The 21,587-nt window shown below is 36.3% G+C and overlaps 2 protein-coding genes across 2 annotated transcripts in view; both read left to right on the top strand.

Moving 5' to 3' along the window:
* Positions 1 to 12,927, top strand: part of LOC107741650 (metal transporter CNNM4-like) — a 21,645-nt gene extending 8,718 nt beyond the window's left edge. The window contains exons 5-8 of the mRNA XM_016554404.1: positions 2,659 to 2,755; positions 8,443 to 8,618; positions 10,888 to 11,414; positions 12,408 to 12,927. Coding sequence (XP_016409890.1) covers positions 2,659 to 2,755; positions 8,443 to 8,618; positions 10,888 to 11,253 — 639 coding nt within the window. The 3' untranslated portion in view covers positions 11,254 to 11,414; positions 12,408 to 12,927. The remainder of the gene's footprint in view (positions 1 to 2,658; positions 2,756 to 8,442; positions 8,619 to 10,887; positions 11,415 to 12,407) is intronic.
* Positions 12,928 to 15,480: 2,553 nt separating this feature from the next.
* Positions 15,481 to 21,587, top strand: part of LOC107741649 (metal transporter CNNM3-like) — a 9,868-nt gene continuing 3,761 nt past the window's right edge. The window contains exons 1-5 of the mRNA XM_016554403.1: positions 15,481 to 16,620; positions 16,686 to 17,305; positions 18,324 to 18,467; positions 18,553 to 18,711; positions 20,322 to 20,491. Of these exons, the coding sequence (XP_016409889.1) occupies positions 15,857 to 16,620; positions 16,686 to 17,305; positions 18,324 to 18,467; positions 18,553 to 18,711; positions 20,322 to 20,491 (1,857 nt within the window). The 5' untranslated portion in view covers positions 15,481 to 15,856. The remainder of the gene's footprint in view (positions 16,621 to 16,685; positions 17,306 to 18,323; positions 18,468 to 18,552; positions 18,712 to 20,321; positions 20,492 to 21,587) is intronic.

Raw genomic sequence — 21,587 nt, 5'->3', positions numbered from 1 at the left:
TTTTTTTTTGAGACTGTAGCACAAGTGGCACAGAATCACATACAGAGTTTTAACGCTTAGGACTAGAGATATGAAGTTTGAGCATTAGTAATAGCGAATCTTTCCTTAGCATGTACCGCTGGTTAACATTTTCAAGCTTTTTTAGTGGTGTATTTTGAGATTGGCGGCTCGTTGGTGCCGTGTCCTGGTGTAGAGTTGCACAGACGGGTCTGTTGGGAGCGTCTGTGACCTCACTGTAGGTTTAGCTAGAAGAGGCCCTGCATCGGACAGGCCTGCCCTTCACTAATTGATCTCTCTTACGTAAGAAAGGGATCCTGAGCATAGCAGCTCTAATCCCACCCCCTTTCTGCCAGCAACACACACACAAACACACTCTCACTCACAATTGAATACACAACCAATCAAAGCTGTGCAATGTCCGTGCCCTTGTTTTGGCGAAACAGTCCAATCAGAGGCGAGATTGATGGAAAGACTCTTGGATGTCCACGCTACAGCAAGCAGATGATACATATATAGATATTGACTTGTATTTGAACTCGTACAGGGATCAACACAATAGCGTGACCTTTAACCTCCCGCATACTTTCCAGTCATCTGAATTGAATATATGTGCGGCAGCTTACTTAACGTGGCGTAAGATTGACGATGGTCAAGGTAGAACGAGCTGTGACAGGTCACAGGGCCGACGTGGCACTCGGGCCCCCGGGGATCAGTAAATCACATCCTGGATTTGCTGTGTGCTCGGCGGGGGGTCAGCCAGGACAAGGTTAACCCTTTCTGAAAGCCAGTGTGAGAGTGTATTTAGCGCAGATGTAATCATCCCCGCGGAGCACAAACGCCATGTGTCCAGGAACGTTACGTCACGCTGGCCATCAAACCGCATGTCTGCTTAAATTTACTCATTTACATCTGCTAATTTCCAGATTGAATCTCCCTCTATTTGAATGGGTTTTAAAACTATTTCAAATGTATCATTTAAACAGAATTTTCAAAATAACAACAATGGTGTATTGTATTTTGTTTGTTTTATGTTTAACTTTATTTGATAATTTCGTAGACTTTCATTTAAATATGTATTAAATATATATTTTGTTTTTGTATACTTTTTTCAGTATATTCAATGTATTGAATAAATATATTAATATATTTAATAAATATGTTTTAGTAATTGATTGTTTTTGACTTGTTAATATCACTTTACAGTAAGGTTCAACTAACATAATCATTAGGTAACTAGCAAAGGCCTTTATCAAATGAATGATTAACTAATAGTGTATTGTTTTGTTTGTTTAATATTTAAATTATTTTTGTAATTTCTTCTAATTAAGTATATTTAATAAAATTACTAGAAAATAAATTGATATATTTATACTTTTACAAATTATTAAAATAAAAAATAAATAATTATTTATACTTTTACAAATGACTAAAATAAATAAATTAATAATAATACATTTAAAATTATTAGAAAATACATATTTATACTTTTAAATATTGTAAATGTATTCACTGAACAAATATATTAATATTTAATATTTTAGTAATTTAATGTTGTTTTGGCTTCTGGTTTTAGCAACAAAAAAAAAAAAGTAAGTTATTTAAGTTTTAGTAATTGATGAATGATCATTCCACATTTTTTATTATTATCAATGCTGGAAACAGTTTTGCTGCTTAATATTTTTGTGGAAACCATCATTTTTTTTAAAGAACAGCATTTATTTGAAATAGAGATCTTTTGTAATATTATAAATGTCTACTATCCACACTGAATAAAAGTGTCAATTTCGTTAAATAAATAAATAAATCGTACTGACGCCAATTTTGAACAGTAGTATATATATATAATTTTTTATAAGTTAGTTTTTCATGAATGTAAAGATTTATTTAATAGTAGTAGTTAAGTCAATAAATTTTACTCTAGTATACAAAAAAACAGTGTCAACACTGTTTTAACTCCGTTTGTTTTGTTTTATGAAACTCGATTTGGCTCTGGTTTGCTGGCGTAACAGAAAGCAGCAAAGTGTTGGCGAGCTTTGTTTGTGTTTGGAGTGTCTACCTGAATATAGACCCCAGAGCAGAGGAGACCCAGATAGAGTGACAGGATCTGTGTGTCGTGCAATCCGAGCGCCGCAGATCCGGTTACCTTTTTCTGAGAATGAGAGGAAAGGCTGACTCTCCATTGGGACGGAAAATGGGGCAAATATGATGCCTGAGACATTGGAAAATTTGTGTGTACGCTCAAATGTGGTGTGACACACGACTACTAAAAGTACTGACCTCGCACTCCTTGTGGGAGTTTCGGTTGGGTTTTGTGTCATTCGTCTTTAATTATGGAGACGCAACTGGTTGTTCTTCAAGGAAACACGTTAAGATTTCAAAATTAGATGCGTTTGACTTAAATGTTTTGTAAGTGTTTTTAAAAATGTGGTTCAGTTAAGAACTTGAGTGCTTTAGGTTTCAGTATCTTGAAGGACAACACGCAAAGCCACAAAGGTTTTATTGCCAGTGATACATTTTGATTTGATTTATTAAGCAGTTCTCATTTAGGTTGTTGTCTTAATGATTGTTTCCAAATTATTTAAAATATATTCAACAAAATGTCCTGCACAGTTGACTTTTGTAACTAATGAAACGAATGAACTCACGCCTGTCTTTCAGGGTCGGGTGGAAGTTGAGGCTGGAAATGAGAATATGAAGTTTGAGACGGGTCCTTTCTCTTATTATGGAGTCATGGCACTGACTGCACCATGCCTGGGTGAGTGTTTTACCTTGCGTTTTTAACTCTTATTTGCTCTAATCAAAGAGTGTGAAACAATCCCACCTAAAGGAATAGTTAATTCAAAGGGCCAGTCCACCCAAAAATTACAATTCTGCCATCATTTACTCACCCGTGTGTCTTCTTTTTATGGAGGCTAGAAAGCTTCTCAGTCATTATAATTGCATGAAAAAGAGCAACCGGCACAGTAAATGCTGATAGAATTGATCATATGATTTATGAATGATCTATTTTCTGAAACGGGTTGATTTATGGTAACAATGATGTGTCTGTTGATATGTTTGCTGCCCAGCCTTAGTTTAAGTGATGGATCTTGTCAGCGCCATGTTTTTTTTTTAGCGTCTCCCAGTGCACTTTGTCATGATCTGTCATTGTAAGTGTAGTCTTCTGTATTATATAATAACACTGGGGCTGCCGGTAGGGCGCTAAACGGGACACATTTGACTGCAGGGACATCTGCTGGCCGAGCGTCACTGTGTACTGATGCTGTCTGATTCTGTTCTTCACCTCCAGCTGTGCCGCAGTCCATCCGTGTGCCAAACGTCACATTTATGTGCTTAGCATGTGTCTAAATGTGTGGCTACGTGTGCTTTGAGAAACACTGCGTAAGAGACTAGGGTTCGTGTGACCGATCAGCTGGCCTTTACTCATGTCCTTCTAAAGCTTGTATCTTGAAACCCAAAAGGAGATGCTTGGCAGAATGTCCAAGCTGCTTTTTTCCACACATTGCTAATGGATGGGGATTAATTCGCACGTTAAAAAAAAAACCCACTATAAACGTCTGTAAATTCCAAGTCTTCTGAAACCAGTTAATAGTTTTTTGTTTGTTTGTTTGTTTGTTTGCAACGAACAAATCTAAAATTAGCTTCCAAATCAAAGCTTGCATTTATTTTGCATTTATGCATTTATTTATTTATCGTCTGCGATATCGTAATTGTTGTTTTAACAATATGCGAGCTGACATTATCGAGTATGTCATTCATTTTGCAAAAAATAAACAAAACGCATCTTGAAAGTCCAAAAGCCTAAATGTGTGATGAAGCTTATTAGAATGCCTTTAAAATATCCCTGTAATTCAAGTTATGAAAGTAAAAATATCCCTATATGTTTTTTTTTATATTTACATAGTTAAGTAATATCACACAAGCCAAAATATCACAAAATATCACATCAAAACAGTGCCGTTTTCTTAAAGAACGTGGTCGCGAATGTGATATTATCTTAAAACAACAGTTCAACAAACATCAAGTTAATATTGAGTGAGTTACATTTTAGACGTAATATTTTCGCCAATGAAATAGTTACAAACAAAACCGAAGCATCAATTTTTGCGTCTCAGAGCAACACTGCGGTGTTTCATTCATGAATGAATCTGTTTTTGAAGTCCATGATTCAAAAACCCATTCTTAAAGACAGCCGCTTGCTTCATTTCTAAATGAATCGGCTGTTTTTTACATTTTAGACGTAATATTTTCGCCAATGAAATAGTTACAAACAAAACCGAAGCATCAATTTTTGCGTCTCAGAGCAACACTGCGGTGTTTCATTGAATGAATCTGTTTTTGAAGTCCATGATTCAAAAACCCATTCTTAAAGACAGCCGCTTGCTTAATTTCTAAATGAATCGGCTGTTTTGAATGAATGATTTGAATGAATGATTCAGTGAAGACAGGGACTTTCTGCCACCTGCTGGCAGTAGTGTCATTTTTATTTATCCATGACAGGCCTAAACCAGCCAAGATACCAGCACAAAACACACTCAGCAAAATATCATTTAGTTATCGTTATAAAAAAAAATCCCAATAAAAATCGAGATATCATTTTTTTGTCAGAATTGCACATCCCTACATTCAAATTTGATGCAATTAGCCAAATACGAACCAACAAAATGTTACGTTTTTGACAAAAACAGTTAGCACAAATATGAATGTTTGCAAGTGTAAATGAGATTTGAGAGCTACAACAGACAATTTTCCATTGAATAATTGAACATTATTTCACAAAATAAAATTGATTGATTGATGTAATTAGCCGAGTATAAACCAACAATATTTGATGCTGACTTCACACTGATCTTGAGGCAGCAGGTTTGAATGTGTGCGAGTGTAAATGAGATTTGAGAGCTATGGCAGATCATTTTTAATTGAATAATGACTTAATTTTTGTTTTTTCCTCACACAAAATTATTACTTGCATCCAGAAGAGCTGAAGGTACTTTATGCTACTTTTTAGTGCTTTAAGATTACAAAAATGATGCAAATATCACTATATAAGTGTGAGAAAACTGCTAAAATATTGTTATTCACTGAAAATGATGACATGCTTTCCTTGGCAGAGAAGTGGAGATGCTGAATTCCTAAAACGTTCATTCTTTTGAATCAGATTTTTTCAATTAATCATTTCATTTGGTTTTGGAATTAGAATGAACTAATTCAGCCCGTTGTTGAATAATGACATAATTTTTGGTCTTTTACTCAAAATTATGGGTTTGATTCAAGTATAGCATATGGGCCACTTTTACCATGCTTTTTATTCATTTTTGAAGCCTGGTGGCAATGTGAAGTCCACTTTCCTTGTATGGAAAAGAACAGCTTGGACATTCTGCAAAATATCTACATTTTAGGTACCACTGAAGGAAGAAAGTCATACAGGTTTGGAGTGATAATGACAATTTTTAGGTGAAATATGCTTTTAACGTCACCAAAATATGTTTTACATTCAAAGGCAAGGTTAGTAGCATAGCATTACCCCTTCAAAGAAAATATGATGTTCCCGTAGTGTCCTATAATGAGGGATTTGTACCTTCAGCGGCTGCTGATGCTGAAGCAGCTCTGGGCAGGATGTTGATGTGTGGCGTGTTTAAAGAGCTTCTCTGTCTCTCCTCTCCTCTGCTCTGCTCTGGCTCTCCCCCTCCTCCTCAGCTGTCACCCCCCCTCTTTCTCCTTCTGTGGTGTCGCCTTGTCCGCGCCGCCTTTCGCTTAAGAGGTTTTCTCTGTTCTCGCATTTCCCAGGTAAAATGCCCTGCATGCTGGGTGCTAACTCAGGGATGTAGGGGTAGCTAACATGGGGTGGTGTGGGACAGAAGCTAGTTTAAAATGAAAAAATAACCTTTATCATGCTATGACCCGTTGTCCAGCAAGTTCACATTTTATCTATTTATTTACAGTGATTTAAAAGCTGTTCTAAAGCCTAGACAGCAATTTTAGGCATTTATTGTAATAAAAATACATTTAAGTGCTGCATAGAATATCAATAGAAAATGGTTCCAAATGTTCCAAAATGTATTTTTAGGAAATATTCCGTATTTTCTAATAAAATTTGTGCTTGCGTTCATTCAAAACATTCAAAAAACCAAAAATGTTTGACATTGTTGATTTCAAAGTTAACACAACTAGTCTTGAGACACCAGGTTTGAATATGTGTGAGCATAAATAAGACTTAAAGCGCTATAGCAGACCATTTTTGGTAAATAATGCCATTATTTTCCCTCACACAAAATTATTGTTTGCATTCAGAAGAGCTAAAATATAGCATATGGCTATAGAATATAACTTTTATGGTTCTTTTAAGTTACAAAAATAATGCAAAATCGCAATTTATTTTATTTAGTGATTTAAAAGCTGTTTCAAAACCTATACAGCACATTTTAAGCATTGTATCTATAAAAATAAATTTTATTACTGCATAAAATATTGATAGAAAATAATTCAATCTAATTAAAATGCACATGCAAAGTGTATTTTTTCTGTTTATTAGGAAATATTTATTCAGTACTAAAAAGTAGAATACAGTTTGATCTTAAAAAATGCACTTTCATCACAGATTTGTCTATGTATTTGTGTTAGTTTTGAGATATTAGCTTTCTATTGAAATCAACTGTGAGCGATAGCTTATGAGTGATGTGGCATATGACATATATTAAAAGATTTTAATGACAATGTTAGTAAAATGGAAGCTTGCTGGACTGGTTGGCTCTGGCGTTGTCCTCTTGAGCTCAGTCTTGAAGAGCTCTTCTACTCTAACCACTAACACACTCACCCTGCTGTCCATCACACCTGACCTCCTGCAACTGAACACAACATTCACACCACCCTGAAGATTCAGTCCTGCTGCATTCTGACTTGCCTTAGTATCAGAATATACTAGAAAACGTGCCATGAGCTTTGTGAGGCTATGCGTTTGTGATGTCTTGATGAAACAGGAGCGTTGTTGTTTGAATGAAAAAAATGCAATATAAATGTTATTACTATAATTATACATTATCAATCAGACTAAATATGCTTAAGTGTTAATTACTTGCAGTGTAGTGTTGTTATCATTAACTTCATTATCATTAACCCTAAAATTCAAAATATTAAAAAATACTAAATGATTATTGGCATAAATGTTAACAGACAAAGAAGAGGGATTATAAACTTAGTTACAATTATTATTTTTTTGTCTAATTCAGTTTATAGGAAAATGATTAAAACTGAAATAATTAATAAAAAGTAAATAGACAATTAAAACGACTAAAACGCTCAAAATTACCAAAACATAAACGTTTCAGAAACGTCTGGGGCTAAAACATATTTACAAACAGATATAAAAATTCACTTTTGTTTTCTTTTATGGTTTGTTCTCAGGAAACGGTTAGGCACGGTTTGCGTCATGAATATTAATTACATAAAGTGACGTGTTGTCCATTTTGCGGTAATTTGAATTCAAATTTTGTAAGATATTTTCACCAACCTGTCCATTTTTGTACGCTTTTGACATAAGTGCAATGTAGTATAGTCAAATACTAAGGCAATTTTCCGATATCATCGAAATTATCTGATATCGCTGTGATGATTGATTGGTTTCGTCAGCAACTCTTATGCATTTTAATCACGTTCGCTATAGTTACCGTTACTGACTAAACAACTACACTGAGAGCACGCGAGCGACATGAAAATACTAGATCACTTCCGTTATCAACACACTTTGCATGTTTTGCAGTGTAAATGATTTCACTGTTTATAACCGGAGGATTCTAGTTCATCACAATGCGTCGCTCGCAGCGTAAACATAGCATTTCAACCAACAGAGAAAAATCTCCCGTGCTTGTATCAGTAACCACGTGCTTCTGAGTCAGCTGTGCGTTTTTGTCCGCATCAGTCAGCATTCATTTATTGTTTGACACAGTCGCAGTAAAACCGGTCAAATCCCAAGCACAAGCCTGCAGTGACTGTTGCAGTTCATGAAAGCACCTGCAGAAGGCGCTAGAGTATTAACATTACACGTGGTTTTGGGTGAACAGTATTTTAAGTAATAGAGGTTTTTATATGTACATCATCTACTCTTTATAGTCACATACTAATATTATAATAATGAATAGTACACTATATTATAATCTATGCTTCTCCGGTGTAACCAAACTAATGCTGTCCACACACACATATGCACGTCTGAAATGACCATCCAATCATTTGCAATAATCTTTCCATTCATTTCAAATGTGATTATGAGTTGTTTTTTGCTCCTTGGTTATTGTCATGCTGTCCCTCTCATCAATGATGTGTTGTTTTTTTTCATTTTATGCATTTGTGTGTATTTGATGGACTCCTTGACTCGGTTTCATCTGTGTGAGTGTTTGTCAGCAGGCGTGCCGTGACTTGAAGTGACGGTTTTCCTGTGCGTTGCAGAGTTTCGCTCCCCTTCTCACGTGAGTGGTCTGAACCGCTCGGTGTCTCTGAGCTGCACAGAGAGAGTCGACTCTGTGTCCATCAGCGGCAGCAACAGTCAGCTCAATAACAGCCCCGCGGCACAGTACGTCCCTGATTTTAACATGTGGGCCCTCACTGACCTGCAGTATGTGAAGGTACGTTATGTCCATCAACAACAAAGTTTCAGTCTGGTCTTCACACAAGTGTGTGTTTGACTTCAGAAGACTTGAAAAATAGCGCACAAGTTGTATGGACTGTTTTTATGATGCTTTTTGAAGCTTGACTTTACTTCAGCTGTTTTTAAAGCAACTAAACTAAACTATTATATATGTGACCCTGGAGCACAAAAGCAGTCATAAGTATCACAGGTATATTTGTAGCAATAGCCAACAATACATAGTATTGGTCAAAATGATTGATTTTTCTTTTATGCCAAAAATCATTAGGATATTAAGTAAAGATCATGTTCCATGAAAATATTTAGTAAATTTCTTACCGTAAATATATCAAAATGTAATTTTTGATTAGTAATATGCATTGCTAAGAGCTTAATTTGGACACTTTTAAAGGTGATTTTCTCAGTATTTAGATTTTTTTGCACCCTCAGATTCCAGATTTTCAAATAGTTGTATCTCGGCCAAATATTGTCCTATCCTAACAAACCATACATCAATGGAAAGCTTATTTATACAGCTTTCAGATTATGTATAATGACTGTTATACCCTATACCCTTATGACTGGTTTTGTGGTCCAGGGTCACATATGTGTATATATAGATAGATAGATAGATAGATAGATAGATACTGTATAGGCTATATCTGATTTGTATCAGGTCAATCTGCTCTCTAGTGTTAGACATAAAAAATTGATATAATTGTTTTAATTATGCTTAGTTTTCAAAATTATAACTATCAAAGTTATGTCTGAACAGTGAGTGTCTACAGTAGACAGTTTAAAGTCTATTATGCTCACAAATGCAACAATTATTTAATAAAAAATATAGTAATATTATGAAATATTATTACAATTTAAAATTGTAAATTGTTAAAGTTTTTTGTTTAATGTTAAAGTTTTTTATTTTAATATATTTAAATAATTTAAAGAATTTTCTGCATTATTACGCCAGTCACATGACAATTCAGGAATTATTCTTATATATATATATATATATATATATATATGTGTATGTATATAATTATTAGTGCAGTTGTTCTGTTGTTTTAATATTTAATTGAGATGTCAATATTTTCAAATATAGTCAGTCAAGACCTATTAATATTAATTATTAATATTATTAATATTTTGACAAACTTGTATATGCGTTTTTGTTTATATCTATTTATCTATCTAGCTATCTATATGCATGTGTGTAATATTAGTAATATAATATTGTAATAGTAATATTAGTAATAGTATTAACGTAATATTTTATTATTATGCATCTCACGCAGCATTTCTGTCTCCGCGCAGGAACACGACAGGTAACGAGCTACAGTCACTTTATTCTGCGCTGCGTCGCGCTGAGCGCCAGCGGCTTTCCGTCTCCATCGCGCTCTGCGTCTGCACTGGATTCTCATGCTTTACGCCGTTTGTTTGTATCGAGTACCTCAACAGGAGTTTTTACTGGACTCTTGGTTTGTGCAGTCAGCGTTTATGTGTCACTGTCTACCTATAGACAGCACTTCTGAGCGGCTGTGGGCATCGTTCGCCCAAACATGAGGTCTGGTTAGGCAGCTGCACGAGCACTGGGTTCACGGTACAGCGGAGGTGATTAGTGCATCTGACTCAAACTCTCACACAGCGGCTAGATTCAGGCTCAGAACATCAGAGGTACACCAGACATTTGATCGACCTGCACTTAGACCAGCAAGCTTTATTACAGCTCATGTTTAATCAGAATTTACCTTCATTTATTCTTACAGAGTAAGCTTATTGTTTTATCGCATTATTCATAGCCATAACACATTATAATAGTTTATTATATATAGCCTACATATAACTTATATTTTTTTTTTTTTTTTTTTTTTTTTTTTTTTTTACATATTTTTGCTTGAATATTTAGTTATTTAATTGTAAATATTTTTGCCTATTTTTTATTTATTTATTTATTTTTTCAGAAAAAGTGGAATGTAGTATCGGCAAATACTAACGATGGTGTGCTGAGTTAGTGGGATCAAATGAAATATTTGTGCATTTTGTATGATTAATTATGTTGAAAACAGTTGTGCTGCTTAATACTTTTGTGGAAACTAGAAATAGAAATGACAGCATTTATTATTATTGAATCTTTTGCAACATAAAAATATTTACTCGCGTTTGATCAGTTGAATAGGATTGAGTCCTTGATGATAAAAAAAAAAATTTTCTTTCCAAAAAAAAAACTGAGCAGTAGCATTTGATTAATTACCTTTTTTCTTTCTCAGGTCACTCGTTCGCAGTACCAAAACGGCCTCCTGGCTTCAAAACTGGACAGCACGCCCCAGTCCCCAGAGAGCAGCCATATCCGCCTGGATCCCGGCCCTCTTCCGCCCCTGACCCCTCCCATGTCCTCCACCACGAACCACACCACAGCGCCGCCGGCACCCAGAGAGAACGGGCCAGACGAGACCACCTCGCTGCTCAACGACAAGAACAGCCTGTCCAAACGCCGGCCGAGCCACATCCACCCTCAGAACCAGTCACACCTGAACACCAACGCCAACTCCAACAGCAGCCCGACGCCGCTCCCCAACCCTCAGGCGCATCGCACGCACACCTTCACGCACGCGCACACCGAGAGCACCATTTGACAACAATAATCTGGGGCTCCGAGAGCTCCAGAGCTGACCACAAGCACAAATACACTGAGCGATGCAGCGGACTGAGGTGTAGTAAAATAGGTGCATGGTCTTCAGCATTGGACGTGATCTCACTGTGATTCTAGGGGCTGCGGGTTCGGCCCGACGTCGAGGTGCAGTGTTCGAACTATACCGTGGACTTTGGGGGAGCCCACTTGTGTGTGTGTGTGTGTAATATAGCGAACGATTATAAAGATTATTATACAATTTATCTTAAACATGAGTAAAAACTAGTTCATTAACATTGTTGCATTTGACTTTAATAACTATGCACAATGAGGGGTCGTACGCTTGGGGGCGCACGGGGCTCAGAAAGCACAAAAAAATAGGTCTAACTTAATCGTTTAAATCTATAAATTCTTGGGATTGCTAACTGATATACAAGTTCGAGGGCTTACAATGACTTACACTTGTAACTTAGCTGTTATGTATCTTTGTATGCACTACTTGCTTTATGCAAGCACTATATAGGATAAATCACTATACAGGATTTACCCTATTATACTTTATCGACACGAATTGATAGGTGAAACAACAAACAGCCACCCACAAATAGTCTATAAACAAAGCATCAGGCTGTCTTTGAGTTCACATGAACAACGGTTAAAGTTACTCGTCGTCAGGCTACAGAAGAATACCATAATTCCTCCGTTCAGTTAGGCCTAAGACATCGAGAGTCACGCAGACCTATAACAACCCAGCCACAACACATAATTGCGAATTTCATGCCTTACCTTAACACAGAATCGACGACAGAGCCCAGCGTTTATTTTTTTTCTACGAATCTTTGAGTTAACATGTACTAAACATGAGTGGAATTTGCACTGCAGTGCCCCCACACCTTGATGCTCATGACAGGAATAGCATGTATAGTTATCTTTATTGAAGTTAATTAGGTTTAAATCGCCGTCATGCATGAATGAATGATATTTTTGCAATTTTACACATAATAATCCACGATCACATTACACAAAACTGAAATTGCACGTCAAAATAACACATTGTCAATATTTTTTGAGACCCCCCAAAATTTCACAAATCTCGTTTTCAGGGGAGCCCTTGTCTTATTAAGGGGAGCCGAGCTCCCCCGTAGTTCGCACCCTGAGGTGTGTAGTCATGCAGACTGTTGTATGTCTGCTATTGCATGCTAATCATGTAGACACTCTCTCAAAGCTTTCGGCATACAAGTGTGTTCGGTATGCCACAAATACCGTTTAAAGGCATTATACAACACTTCATCAGTATCTAACAGAATTATTGTACGATATGCACTTTTTATAATGTCTCTGACCCAGCGGCTAACATCTGTGTGCTGTTTTTCTGAGATTTTGAGCATAAGAGCACTTTGAGTCTCATAAGCTATTGTTGGACTGAACTATCCTTTTAGCACAAAGACCGTTCTGGTCTAGTTTTCATGCTGTGTAGTGCTGTATGATTTTGACCGCTTTCTTTCGAAGTCGAAAGCATCAAGCCAAGTGTGGCTACGTGATGTAGCTGTATGTGACGCAATCGTAGCTCTGCGTGACAAACGTGAAGGGGAACTGTAAATATAGTTTGGAGACGTGAAATTTGCTGACGCAGCTAGGGTTTGGAGAACCCCACGTGGCCAGTTAGAACAAAACATTGAGCATTGCAAATCCAAATCTGTGATATATGATTCAAAATATTATATAATAATTTATTTATATATTAATATTTATTTTTTGTCTAAAGTAGTATGTATGTATATTTGATTAATATTTTGTATTTTATTTTTATTTTTTGACAATTATAATTCATCCCCACGGATGAATCTCACAAAAACATTAGTTATATTTCACAACAAAATTAATTTGATCAAATAAAGCCTGTTTATACCATTAAGATTTTTTTGCATCATATTATGCATTATTTTTTATGAGAATTCAGCACATTTTCTTCACAAATTCTCATAATTCTCAGTATTCTCAATGATTCTCAGTAGACATGTATTACTGTACTACAATTATTTGTTCATTTTAATTATAAAAAAAGGTTTTAAATCCATACAAATGCACCATAATGTATAAATACTTCACAATATATATTTATTTTTCACTTTATACTAATGAAAATATAAAAATAGTATCACAATGCAAAAAATCTTAATGGTCCTTATTACATATTGATTTTCATTTTGATTTGGAGGTGAAATATGACCTGAGGTTCTTGTAAGATTTACCCAGTTCTTGATCTCAAAGCCTACGACTGTCCATCAAACAACACAAATGCTGTTTTGCACCAGCATTCCCATCCTCGGAAGCAGACGATACAGATGCTGGAACAGAATTCACTGTGAACTGGAGTGAAACTGTACATTCGTTTTGATTCTCATGCTTGTTTGTACGCGACTTAGGCCATACAAGATGTAGATGAGTTTGTTTCTTCATCAGAACAGATTTGCAGAAATGTAGCATTACATCACTTGCTCAACCAATGGATGCTCTGCAGTGAATGGGTGCCGCCAGAATGAGAGTCCAAACATTTTCTTAGAAACAAGCAGCTTTTCATTTTACAAGACATTAATTGATGGACTGGAGTGGTGTGGATTACTGTGATGTTTTTATCAGCTGTTTGGACTCTGATTCTGACGGCACCCATTCACTGCAGAGGATCCATTGGTTGAGCAAGTGATGTAATGCTACATTTCTCCAAATCTGTTTTCTGATGAAGAAAGTTCCAGCAAATTTTTAGTTCTGGGCAAACTGCTCCTTTAACAAACTTAAGCTTTTCTACATCTACTTGCAGTGACCATAAAGCCGGTTCTGTACAGAGATCACGTTTCGGAAGTCACACAGTGATTTTTCCATTGTGTTCCTCTCATGCTGAGCTGACATCAGAAACCATATTTAAACCTTATTCTGATGTATTCATACTGTAAGTACGCCGTGCAGTGCATGCATAAAGCGTTCAGTGTTAAAGTGTTCTTTTATTTCATCAATTGTAAAAAAATATCCCAGTGAGAGTTACAGAGTATTAGAAATAATTACGGAGAAGAATAGCACTAGATTTGATTATTTATGTTTTCTCATTGAACAGTATGAATTTGACTTTGTCCAACTAGTGTATGATGATTTATAAGTTATTTATAAATGTTTTGTTGCCTTTTACGAGAGATTTAAATATGAAGCAATAAATAGGTCTGTCTTTTTAAGATGTTTAATGTACAGTTGCACAGTGAGAGAAGAAATAAGTTGCATTTTACCTCAACTGACATTTCTTGTATGTGAAATTTGACTAGTATTTACTTCAACTTAAACCAAAATGTGGGCATTGCACTCAAACACTGTACTAGAGGCATAACATGTTATATCATGACCAAAGTTGCAACACTACATGGAATTAAATTTGTGAGTGAACACAACAGCCAAAGCCTTCTGCACTTTGATTTGTCCATTAATGCCCATGTTCCTCTCTCTGTTGCACAGGGACTCTGTGGGGAACTAATTAAATTCCTTTGAGCGTGTGGTGCTGGGATTTCAATCCAGCTCAGTAATCTGCTTTTAATGTTCATGGTAGTTTCTCCTGAGGAACTCAACGGGAGAGGTGCTGTGCAGGGTCTCCTGTTTGATAATTAGACCACAGTTAAAGATTATAAATGTGTGTTTTCACGAAGCGTCTGCATTTATTTACTTTTCAGGGTCATGACCTATATTGGCCTTTCAAACAGTTCAGGGTATTGTATTGCATATTAAGTAAGCACACTTTGTTTTGGGTTCACTATAAAGAGTGAAAACACACTGTCTTCCATTAAAAAGCCATGTGAAATACAGAAAAATTATTCCATGATTTGTATTGTAAGCGGGGTTAGTTATTTTAGTCATATTTGCTTTTTAAAACATCACAACGAACTGTACGCTTTTCGTTTTTTCTTAAGTTGCTTTCTTCGAAGGGAAATGCAAACGCAGATGTACTGTACTTCCCATGAACACGGTCGTATTTAAAGCAATCTGTATATAATATTTTGATTTCTGTCGAGTTCTGATAAATGCTAAATCTAAATATTTCTCTATTAAAACACCTCTTTTGCTCAGTCTGTGATATTGCTTTTATTCCAATTAAAAACTGTAGGTAAAACTTTTGCAAGGTGTAATACATTACGGTTCGTTTTTAACTCTCTCTTTGTTAACCTAATCGCTAGATTCATATAAAAGCTGTGAATGTTTAAAAAACTGCTTTTAGCCAGATAAAACCGTTTGTTTTTCAAAGAGCCTTGAGAAGATGCTAATCTCACACGCTGAAGGTCTTCAGTACCCTTGTGGGCGTGGTTTACAAAGCCAGCCCGTTCTCCGATTGGTCAAGCGAGCACTTGCTCTTCTGTCATTGGTCCATTATGGACACGACGTAGCGGCAGTGCAAAAAAAAAAAAGAAACTGCGTTCATTGTGGCTCCAGAGTTCTGGGGCAAGTCCGTGCCTGTTTCTCAAGAATCTCGGAGCCAACATGGCGGCCGGACCAAGCCAGTTTCCCTCACCGTTTTATATGAAAACAACTGAAAAAGTAGGAGGGTAGCGTAGCAGCAACAACATCAGCGTCACATGATTAATAAAGCCAGGCTGCCCTGTTCCAATATGGTGGTCAGCTTGGCGGAGCTGCGTCTCCCGTTGATCATATTGTTCCTCTGCGGGTTCGGAACCTGCAGCCTTCAAGAGACGCAGGTTTACGGACTGCGCCTGGAGGACGTTACCGAGCGGGTGTTCATGCGCGAACGGGTCATCGTAGCTCCGCACGGGACCACTTTCAAACTCAGATTGTTTGGGTCCTACCTGTCCAATGAGACCTGGCCGTGGGTCGCGTTCGCCGCGGCTGGAGGCGGTTCGGTTGACCCCTGCGCGCTGGAGGAACGCCGCAACTCCTCTGCGTTCCGGTTACGCGGAGCGTTCACGTCGGATGACGAGAACAGCGGGATTATAGAAGTCCAAACCGAAGCTGCAGCATCCAAACCGGAGAATAAAGATGCAGAGCCTGTGCTCCATCATTTCTGCGTCTTAAAGGGCCAGGCGTGGGGCTCTGTCGGGTCGGACAAGTTGGTTATTAAGAACCCGGAAGTGCCATCAGATTACATTCCATTATGGGGTCTGATTTTGATGGTTGTGCTTCTGGTTTTGGTTTGCAGTGTGGTCAGATGTGTGAATCTGAGTTTGCTGTGGCTGGACCCACTGGAGCTGTATGTTCTGCACAGCTGCGGTTCGGAGGATGAAAAGCGGGCGGCCAAGCGCCTCAAGCCCATCCGGAGGAGAGGAAACGTTCTGGTTTGTTCGCTCTTGTTCATTTGTGCTTTGGGTCACTCGGTGTTCGGCGTCCTGTTGTACTGCCTCTATGGGTCCATCCTGCCCGCTGTGTTCACTAGTGGCTTCCTCATATTCCTCTGTTGTACCGCCTCTATGGCTCCATCGTGCCCTCTGTGTTCACTAGTGGCTTCCTCATATTCCTCCTGGCTGAGCTGGTTCCTCATATTGTATGTTCGGGTTATGGGTTCCAGATGGCACCGGGTTTGATATGGCTGGCCCAGATCTGTCTAATCCTGACGTGTCCACTTTCTTGTCCTCTCGGCCTCCTGCTGGACTTGATCTTGCACCGGGACGTGAGCACCGTGGGCATCCGTGAGAAAACCATGGAAATGATTCGGACTAGTGTGAACGATCCGTATAATGAGTTCGTCAAGGTGGAGTTCAGTAAAGGCGCTCTCAGGACCAAAACCGTGGAGGACATCCTGACCCCCCTGAAAGACTGCTTCATGCTGCCCTCCACGGCCGTGCTGGACTTCAACACCATGTCCGAGATCATGCAGAGCGGCTACACTCGCGTCCCGGTGTACGAGGAGGAGAGGTCCAATATCATCGAAATCCTGTACGTCAAAGACCTGGCGCTGGTTGACCCGGAGGACCGCACTCCCATGACCACCATCACCAAGTTCTACAACCATCCTCTGCATTTTGTGTTTAATGACACCAAGCTGGATGCAATGCTGGAGGAATTCAAAAAAGGCATGTCAATCCTAAGCAGATGCCTACAAATGATGTGTATCGGTGTTCGACCAATATTTTACCAATTATCTGCAGTTATTGCTATTGACCTGACTAGGCCAGTGTTGAATGCATGTAATATTTGGGCTATTATATTGGTATTATTCATCAGTACTATTAATCTGTGTTAGAAGTGTTTTCATAACTTGATAATCCTAAGAAGATGCCTTCAAACTAGTTGTATCAGTTTATGACAGCCCGATATTGAATTCATATAATATTTGGGCGTTTATTTTCACTAATTTTTATTATTATTATTCTTATTATTTTATTTAAGAACATTTAAAACATTAAAGTAATAGAAATATCTTTCAATACTTTAAACATTTATCATTTTATTAGTAGTTGTAGTATTATTACTATAGTTATTATTGTCAGAATAATTATTGCTGTTTCCCTGATGAGACTGATACTGAATGTGTATAATTATTTGGGCTTTTATTTTCACTTAACATTTTTAATTTATTATTTATTTATTTTTATTTTAAAATATTAGCATTTATTAAAATAATAGCATTTTAAATTATATTAAAATCATAAAATATTTAGCAATAATAATTATTATTATTATTATCATTATTATTAATTTGTTAGTGTGTTATTAGTATTTTGATAACGTGATAATCCTAAGCAGACGCCTTCAAATAGTTATCAATACACAACCAAATATTTGACCAAATATTGCTATTGAATGCATATAAATATTTGAGTTTTTATTTTTACCAAACATTTTTTATTTTATTGTACTTTTATATATATTTTAATTTATATTTCAATAATTTATACTTTTTACAAATAGTTTATATTTTTGTTATGATGCATCTAAAACAGTGTTTATTATGCATCTCTCTTTAATTCTTGATTCTGATTGTTTAGTCACTGTATTTTTTCCCATGAATTTTAGAATGCACTTTTGAGTCAAACAAAGTTTTACAAAGCTTCTCTTACTAAAGTATATGTTCTCTCTCTGTCTTCATAGGAAACTCACACCTGGCCATCGTTCAGAAGGTGAATAATGAGGGTGAAGGAGATCCGTTCTACGAGGTTCTGGGTCTGATCACGCTGGAGGACGTCATTGAGGAGATCATCAAATCTGAGATCCTGGACGAGTCTGATGGCTACAGTGAGCAGCTGCGTGATGTACTTTTGAGTTGATCCCTGCCGCGTCATTTAAACTGATTTATAATGAGTTTTGTCTCATTCCACAGTGGACATGAAGGTGAAGCGTCCGATGGCCCCGGTGGAGATTCCCCTGGAGCCGCGCAGCGTTCACGACGAGTTCTCCATCTTCAAACCTCCAGAGGGCGAACCGAAGATCCGCACCTCTCCTCAACTGTTGCTGGCCACCCATCGATTCCTGTCCCGAGGTGAAACAATAAGCTGCAAGAGGCTGTGTGTTACAGTGATTTTACCATGGGTTAAGGGGTCGAGGTTCCCGACAGTCTTGGAAAAATCAGGTTTTTGTGAATAATTTTATTGTGATTTCCAGGTCTAGAAAAATCAATAGTTAGTATAGTCTAGTTTTTCTCTTTCTCTCTTAATTGCTTTCTTTAAAATGATTTTTACAATCCCTATTCAGTATTTATGAACAACAAAAAAGCAGCATTGATAAAAGTTGCAAATGCACTGGTCGGAAGGGAACCTCCCATGTGTTTCTGGATGCTAAAACACTTGTAACCATGTTAAAATCACTAGTACTCGGTCTTGAGTTGCTTATTCTTCTCAAGGGTAAAATGTAATTAAAAATAGTTTTATTAAACGTGTAAAACATACAGAGCCTTGTACATGACATGCAGGCAAAAATAGATTTGTCACGGCCAGAAATTAAGAATTCCTTCCCTCGTTTTAGTAAATCAGGGCCACGTTGTAATTAAAACAAAACAAGGGAACAAATTAGTTCAACATGGCCACTCTTTACTAAAATAAGAGAACAAATTCTTTATTTGTTGCCATTATTATTTTATTTTTTGTCCGTATGTCATGTGCAGGGCTTCGTAGTTGTATAATAAAAGACACTAATATTAAAAAAATGCATTTATTAATAATATTAATAATCACAAAACTATCTCATTATCATAAATTAGGACTACTCAAACTACTTGTCATATTTATATACAGTTATTCAGATGATCATCAGTTTTCTGTTTCTATACCGTATACACTACCGTTCAAACGTTTGGGGTCAGTACAAATGTTGTTGTTCTTTTTTCATTTAATACTTTTATTCAACAAGAACAAAATATCAAAAGTGACAGTAAAGGCATTTATGATGTTACAAAAGAATTCTGAAAAAAAATGTACCACAGTTTCCACAAATCTAAAGTGTTTTTGAAAAATCACATACCCTGCCTTTAAGCAGCACAACTGTTTTCAGCATTGCAAATCAGCACATTAGAGTGATTTCTGAAGGATCATGTGACACAAGATGCATTGCCCCTATTTTGATAGCTCCGCCTCACATATACGTACGCAACCCTGGCAACAATTAGTTCTGTGAAACAAAGCAAAACTAATGTTACACCGTGTCTACATCGGACGCGAGGGGCGCGGTGCATTGCAAATCAGCACATTAGAGTGATTTCTGAAGGATCATGTGACACAAGATGCAGAAAATTCAGCTTTGACCACAGGAATAAATTACATTTTAAAATATATTCCAATAGAAAACAACTCTTTTAAATTGTACTAATGTTTCACAATTTTACAGTATTTTTGATCAAATAAATGCAGCTTCGGTGAGCATAAGAGACTTCTTTCAAAACATTAAAAAATCTTACTGACCCTAAACAGCAGTGTATGTCTGTTCACCTGACAAGTGTAAAGAGGTAAAGAAGTTTGTCTCAACAAGCCTCAACTTTTAAAGGACGTTCCCCGTCTCTCGGATCAGCGGCGGGACGATCTGTGCTTGTTATGTGCTGGTTAATGGAGGTGATTTCATACGCCATTAAGCAGCGCTCCTCCTCCTCCTCTGTTTCAGAGGTGGAACACTTCAGCCCGCAGCGCGTGTCAGAGAGAGTCCTGTTTCATCTGCTGCGGCACCCGAGCGTCAACCAAGAAGTGAAGTTTGACCCCGCCAACCGGCTCAGTCCTGATCACTACCTGTACACGCGGAACCACCCTGTGGATTACTTCATTCTGCTGCTGCAGGTGCCACATATGTGGGCATGTCAACACTTTAGAAGCACTGGTGTAAATAACAGTGTTGATAAATGTACAATATCTGAATTTGATATTATTAGTTGTAGTAATAACATTGATAATTTAATAATTATAACAACTACATGAATTGTTTGTTATTATTAATCTATCAGAATGTTTTACTAGTGTTTTGATAAATATGATAGTAGTAGTAGTATTGGTAGTATTAGCTTCTTCATTATTGAAATATTAATATTTAAAGCATTTTAAATATATTTCAATATTTGATCATTTAGCATTGTTAATTTAATTTAATAAGTTAATTTAATAATTTATTTAAACAGTTAATAGTTCATTCAATTAATCATTATTATTATTATTATTGTAACAATTACAATTATTTAAAATATAAAGATATTTAAACATTGATAGTTATTTGTTAGTAGTGTTTTGATCATTTGGACATTAGAAGTATTAGTAGCAGATTTTTGAAATGTGATGTCAGTAGTACTGGTAATATTTATTAATAATTTATTAATATAAAATATGACCATTTAAAATAATTTAAATATATTTCAATATTTGATGTCTTAACATTGCTAATTTAATAATAACTATTATTTTTTTAACAAGTGAAATTCTATTTAAAATATTTCTATAATTGATTAATTATTTGATAAATTAAGTGTCTATCTTTCTGTGTATATGTGTGTGTGTGTGTGTGTGTATATATATATATATACTATAAAATGTAGTAATCTATATTTTATATTAATTGAAATGTATATTTTGAATTATAAAATAAAATGAGTGTATATCTTAGATGTTTTTGTGATGTAACATTGTTAATTTAATAATAACTTATTTTTTTAACAAGTAAAATTCTATTTCAAATATTTCTATAATTGATTAATTATTTGATAAATTAAGTATCTGTCTGTCTATCTATCTATCTATATCTGTCTATTTATCTGTCTGTCTGTCTATCTATCTATATCTGTCTGTCTATCTATCTATATCTGTCTATCTATCTGTCTATCTATCTATATCTGTCTGTCTGTCTATCTATCTATATCTGTCTATCTATCTGTCTATCTATATCTGT

The sequence above is a fragment of the Sinocyclocheilus rhinocerous genome, unplaced genomic scaffold (assembly GCF_001515625.1).
Source record: "Sinocyclocheilus rhinocerous isolate Xijiao unplaced genomic scaffold, SAMN03320098_v1.1 scaffold886, whole genome shotgun sequence".
In the NCBI taxonomy this organism is placed as follows: domain Eukaryota; kingdom Metazoa; phylum Chordata; class Actinopteri; order Cypriniformes; family Cyprinidae; genus Sinocyclocheilus; species Sinocyclocheilus rhinocerous.
Note: the sequence above shows the minus strand (reverse complement) of the source record. Positions and strands in the feature narration are given on the sequence as shown.